Source organism: Gekko japonicus, unplaced genomic scaffold, assembly GCF_001447785.1.
Source record: "Gekko japonicus isolate JY-2015 unplaced genomic scaffold, Gekko_japonicus_V1.1 scaffold805, whole genome shotgun sequence".
Classification (NCBI taxonomy): Eukaryota; Metazoa; Chordata; class Lepidosauria; order Squamata; family Gekkonidae; genus Gekko; species Gekko japonicus.
The window spans coordinates 666,881-673,054 of NW_015173146.1; the positions used below are offsets into that span (position 1 = coordinate 666,881).

A 6,174-nucleotide genomic window follows, 5' to 3' on the forward strand; every position below is an offset into this window, starting at 1 on the left:
TCTTCACGGGTTAACACCTATCACGCTCTGAAGCCTACTTCCCCCCTCCCCCCATCAACGCCCACAGGCCTTATGGGGGTTGTAGTTCTGAGCGCCGCCTACCAACCTCAAAATGGGCTGCCACCGCTCTAGCTTCTGCACTGTCTATGGTGAAACACCTCTATACTTTACATCGGGAAGTCGCCACAGAAGCCAGTTCCGCCTGAGAACGGAAGTAAAGGTTACGTCACCGCAGCCTTTCCCTCGTCCTTCCAAGGCGGAGCCGCCGCGATGCACGCTGGGAGCCGTAGTTCCGAGTGGGCGGGAAAAGCCAGACGCGCCCCTGTCTTCCCGTGGTGCCTTGCGCGGCTGAGGAGGCGAAGGCGGCTGACGGGAGGGCCCATGGCGGAGACGGAGACGCCGAGCTCGTCGCTAGTGGCGGCCGTGCTGGAGGCCGTGCAGCGCTCCTCGGGTCGCCTGGAGAAGGAGGGCCTCGGCGGGCGTATCTCCCGCCTCTCCGACCGAGTGGAGGAGCTCAAGGTGCTCGGGGGCGGGGCCAACGACCCTAACGGGGCGGGGCTTAATTGTGCCACGCCCCCTCCACCCCTTCTGTCTACTCCCGTCCTTCAGCCCTGCCCCTTATTCTGAAAGGAGACGTGTTTCTGAGCATGCGCAGACCGCTGTCCTGGGGAGTGGGGCTGACTGCATGGTTGCCAACTCCACTTTAGAGAATCCCTGGGAATTTGGAGGTAGAACCTGGGGAGGGCGCAGTTTGAGGGAGGGAGGGAGCTCAGCGGGAATGCCACAGAGTCCTCCTGACAAAGCAGTCGTTTTCTGCAGGACAACTGATCTCTGTGGGCCGGAAACCAATTGCAACCCCAGTAGATTTCCTGGCTGCACCTGGAGGTTGGCAACCTGAACTGTGGGGTTTCATAGCCAGAGATGTTTAGGGCTGAGCTCCGGCGTGTGATATTTAATGGTGCTTCTGAGCATGTGCAGAGCCCCTGCACGCTCTCCCCAAACTGGCTATAGAGATGGAGCTTGTGTGAGGAAGGACCATTTGAGATGGTGAAGCTGATCCTTCTCAGCCCTGGCCCTGACATGGGCCTCCTCTCCACTTTTCTCTGAGGCATGCGGCAGGAGAGGGCGGTCTGGGGTGTCCCCACGGGTCCTTCCTGTGGACCTGGGCTGGTGCTTGGAGGCTGGCTGTTAGCCACGTCCTTTGGAGGCAGCTTTGGTGGGATTCCAGATGAGCTCGTGGTAATTCTCCTTCCCGTCGTTCCAGGGCGAGGTTTGCCGCATGATCAACGAGCGATATGTGGAGTTCCTTCCCAGCATGCAGAATGCCAAAGAGTTGGAGTCTGAAGCAGCGAAGCTGTCCAGCAGCATCGATCAGTTGAAGTCTATGATCGAGACAGAGGTGATGCCGCCTTTGTAGACACAAAAGGACTAGGACGCTTGAGACTGGTTAACGAAATAGCCCTCAACCAAATAGCCCTAGTAAAATAATGTGACGGCCTTTGGAAATAGCGAGATTTCCAAAAACGGGGTTTGTCTTCTTGGCTTCCGCACATCACAGCATGTGACTGTTGTTGTTTTGATTCTTTGTTTCTTTGCCAACAAAAGGTTTCTGCTTTGCGTTTTAAAATACTAGTGTCCAGTTCTTCATTATTTGCTATAGCACTAGAAAAGAGCAAGAGCACACTCCTCGCTTCTGCAGTGACTCCCGAAAGCTCCTCCCCGACCACAAATTTTGCGAGTCTTTCAGGTGCTCCTGGACTCTTGCTCTTTCCTGCTGCTACAGAAAGACTAACATGGCCACCCATATGGATCTATCTAAAGAAGTGAGCAGTGACTCCCGAAAGCTCCTCCCCGGCCACAAATGTTGTGAGTCTTTCAGGTGCTCCTGGACTCTTGCTCTTTTCTGCTGCTACAGATGGGCTAACACAGCCACCCATCTTGCATTATTGGCTATGTTCACATATGCCACAAAGTGTTTTGATAACATTGATATTAAATAACTGAAATGACATTGAACTTAACAGAAAACGAAGGCTCTTTGTGAATAGTGGCAAGTGGTGGTTGGAAGTGGCTCTGACCTGCGTGGCCCCAGCTAGATCTTGTTAGATCTCAGAAGCTAAGCAGGGTCGGCCTTGGTCAGTATTTGGATGGAAGATTTCTGAGGAAGTCCAGGGTCGCTACACAGAGGCAGGTCATGGCACGCCACCTCTGAACGTCTCTTGCCTTGACTATCCTGTGGGTTGGCAGAAGTTAGCTGAGGCTCGAGGGCACTTTCCTCCACCACTGCCACCACCCACCAGAAGTGGGTGGGCAGCTTTCTGTGGCCTCCCGCTCCCCCCAGAAGGAGTGTGAGTTGCGTATTGAAAGCGTTCCCTTGCCGTGATGATTCACGTTTCGATTTGCGACTCCCTCCCCAGGTGCAGCAGGACCTGACTGTGGCCATTGCGGAATTTACAGAGCTGAAGCAGCAGCTGGAGAGAGACACCCTCATCCTGAGTGTGCTGAAACAGCTGCAGGAGGTGAAAGAGAGGGGCGCTGCTGGCCTCTTCCCCTTCCTCCCTTTCCTTCGTTCTTTCAGCAGGCTTTTAGATAGATCCCCTCTTGCGCCTGTCCCTAATACTCATTCCTTTTCCTTCCAAAAGTTTGATTCTGCCCTACAGCAGTCCAGCGCCATGTTGACGGAGAAGAAGTACGTCCCTGCGGCACACCACTTGAAAAAGGTGGGTCCAGGTTCCTTGGACCGTGCGTGCTCGTGTTTCCCTTGTGGGAACGGGCCGCTCTCGGAATGGGTTTGCTTGACATCCCATGTGAGTCTGCGTACAGTTGGAAGGAGCCATTCAGTCCAGCCCATCCTCATTGCAAGGAATCCAACTTCGGAGCGTTCCTGACCAATGCTCCCTCTGAGCTGTGGAGTCTTGTGAGCAAAAATTCTGCTTTCTGAGCGACTGGCATCAAAGTTGTGAGCCAGTGATTTGGCCACATCAGTTTGCTCTGGAGCCCTCCTTCCTGAGCGAAGACAAAAATGTGTGAGCTGGAGGCTAAAAAACTGTGAGCTAGCTCACACTAACTCAGCTTAGAGGGAACATTGTTCCTGACTGATGTGCTGTAGCGGTGAGAGCCTCGGGGTAGGATCTGGGAGACCCAAGATTCAGTCTCTGCTCTGCTGGGGAAGCTCACTGGGTGGCCTCGGGCCAGTCACAAACGCTTATGTTTATTTATTTATTAAACCATGACTAGCCCGCGTTTCCCGTCGGTTCAAGGCAGCTTCCAATAGTAGTTGAAACATCCCCAGCTAAACCCAAAGATGAAACAGCAAGCCCCAGATCCTTCCCTCCCTTAAAAGATGCCTGCCAATCAAACCTCTCGTAAGCCGCCCTGAGCTCGCTTTGCAGGGAGGGCGGGGTAAAAATCCCAATAAATAAATAAATAAAATAAAATAAACTCCCTCGAAAGATCTGACAAACAGGCAGGCCTTGCAGCGCCTCCTGAAGACCTCCGAGGGGAGGGGGCCCCTCTCATCTCTCCTGGGAGCCCCTTCCACAGAGCCGGAGGCAGGAGGGGAAAGGCCCAGGGGGCTCCGGTCGATGCCAGACAGGCCGCCCTAAGTGGTGGGAGAGCCAACGGGAGGCTGCCTGATGTCCGTAGTTGGTGCACAGGGACAGATGGAAGGAGATGGTCCTTCAGATAGCCTAGGCTACCTTGCAGGATTGTTTTGAGGATCCAACAGAGGCTGTTTCGGATCCCCATCGGGGAGCAAGGGGGTTGTCTGGGGTCTACCGGAAGAGCTCCAGTGAGGGGGAGCCCAGCACCCCTCTCAGTCACTGGGGTCTCTCTTCCTTTCAGGCCCAGAGGTGTCTGAAGCTGATGGAGTCCCGTCGGGGCTTTGAGCTGAAGATTCTGAGGGCGTTCCACATTGAACTCGTCACGCAAACCGAGAACCTCCTCGGCGTTTTGGGAGAGGAGTGGCAGCGGCTGGCTGTGTGGCGGCTTCCTCAGTCAAAAGGTTTGGGGGCTTTTTGCTGCTTGTGTGTCTCCGTGTCTAGCTTCAGGGGGAGCTTTCATTCCCCTACTGGGAGCAGTAGTCTTGCAAATGCTGCCTTTCCGTACCATCGTTTCGGGACGCTTATCTTTGCAGGATCAAGGCCTTAATGCACCAATAGCTGTGGAGTCCTTGTTTTTGCTTATTTGTTGAGCGAACAAGCCTGGCAAGTGAGTGGCACTCACATTTTGTGGTTGTCCCACCAGACAGCACATCACCGTGGGAAAGGAGGACGTGCCAAGTGTGTGGGGGGGGGGGAAGCCACTCAGGAAATGCAACTTCTAAGGTTTATTCGCAGAGACGTTAGATTTTTATGCCGTAGGTTATCGTGGCCAGAATTGCTGGGCTCAGATCTGGGTTGAAATCCCTGTGGTTTCATTGCCTCGGACAAATTACCCAGCTTCATTTTTTGTGTGTGTCTGTACAGTGGTGGGATTGGTGGCATATCTCGCTGGACTGTTGAAAGGATAAAATGAAAAACATCCTTTTAGAAATAGGCTTAACGGAACAAGTAACTGAAGACAAGCTGGGCACAATAACAACTTTGTTAGCCATTGCGAGGTTAGAGATTGCGAAGAAATGGAAACGGAAGAAAGGGCCATCAATACAAAACTGGTATGACTCTTATCTGGAACCACTTTATGCTGGTTAAAAGAGATTATTCTACAGGCATCCAGAATTGTGACGTTCATTGTAAAAAAATTTCAAGCAATTTGGTCTCCTATTGTTAAATTTTTACAAGATAAGGAAATTGTTTCATCTAATACATTACAAGGAGTTATTGAATGTTTTGACTTAAGAAAGTATGTAGTATGGATACATTGTGGATCTTTTCTCTGTATGTTGTACTTGACTATGGAGAGAAGAAGTTTATATTTATGATGATTTACGGTTGAGTTTTGTAGGATACGGTTGTACACTTATGGTGGAAATTTTAATAATAACAAAGAAAGGGTAAAATGAGAGATTTTTAAATTGTTTTGCAGATTCTAAAAGCATAGTAGACACGAGAACTAACTGACAATGGCAGCCTTTCCCCCCGGGAGCTTTGAATCAAGTAGCACCTAAGAGACCAACAAGAGGAGCTTTCACTCTCAGAAGCTTCTGTCCTGGAATCCTTGTTAGTCTCTACGGTGCTACTGGATTCGAATCTTGCTCTTCCACTGCAGACAAACGTGACTCCCCTGAAACATTTTTCCTGGGGTAGCTGTGCACCTGTCGTCAGGATTTTTCCAAGACTGTAGGGGCCGGCAATGCAAAGGGGAGGCTGTGGCTCAGTGTTTGAGCGTCAGTTTTGCATGTGGAAGATCCCAGGTTCAATTCCTTCTGTCTTCGGTTGCAGATAGCAGGTGATGGGAACTCCGGCAGTTCAGTATATCAAGCGGCTCTGCTGCTGTAGAGTGTGGCTTCGCTGGGATTGCGTTTGATGGCTTCCGTGTAGTGTTTCGTTGCCTGAGGATAGTCCCCTTTCTAGAAATACTCTTTGCCTTCTTGTCCTCCAAAGCCAGCTGAGGATCGATGTATTTGAGCCTCTCTTGCTCTTTCAAGATTTTCCCAGCCTGCTGACATTTTTTCAACATGCCAGGAGTGCGGCGTTCAGCCAGAGACTTGTTGTAAAACTGGATGGCTTCCTTGAACTTTTCCTCCTTGAAGGAAGAGCTGCCAATTTGGGTGTAAGGTGATGGGAAAGATCTCTGCGTGAGAGCTGCTGCCAGTCTAATTAGGAAACGCTGATGCTGAAAAACCAAGGGTCTGGCTTGGAGTAAGACACAGCTTTACGGGCTTGTTGTGTCGGTGTCAAGACTGGGTCTTCACCCCTGCTGTAAATTTTGGGAGCTGCTTCTTAGAACTGCCAGGAAATGATTTCTCATTTCCAGGCACCAAAACGAAATTTAGGAACCACTGTGGATTTCAAGGCATCTTGAGTGCTGAGGCTCTCTGAACGTCTGACGATGCCTGGGACAGCAAAAGCACTTGTGGACCTTCTGGTGTCATGATCAAGGTTTTCTCCCTTTCTCACAAGACAAGAACTCCTTGTGGGCACTCCATGAAATTGCTGAGCGGTCGGGTTAGAACGGATAAAAGGAAGTACTTCTTCACCCAAAGAGTGATTAGCACATGGAATTCACTGCCAC

The 6,174-nt window shown here is 51.3% G+C and overlaps 1 protein-coding gene across 1 annotated transcript in view; it reads left to right on the top strand.

Annotated features, from left to right (window-relative positions):
• Positions 1 to 347: 347 nt before the first annotated feature.
• Positions 348 to 6,174, top strand: part of ZW10 (zw10 kinetochore protein) — a 23,806-nt gene continuing 17,979 nt past the window's right edge. Inside the window, exons 1-5 of the mRNA XM_015422332.1 lie at positions 348 to 519; positions 1,265 to 1,399; positions 2,418 to 2,519; positions 2,643 to 2,720; positions 3,844 to 4,003. Of these exons, the coding sequence (XP_015277818.1) occupies positions 382 to 519; positions 1,265 to 1,399; positions 2,418 to 2,519; positions 2,643 to 2,720; positions 3,844 to 4,003 (613 nt within the window). The 5' untranslated portion in view covers positions 348 to 381. The remainder of the gene's footprint in view (positions 520 to 1,264; positions 1,400 to 2,417; positions 2,520 to 2,642; positions 2,721 to 3,843; positions 4,004 to 6,174) is intronic.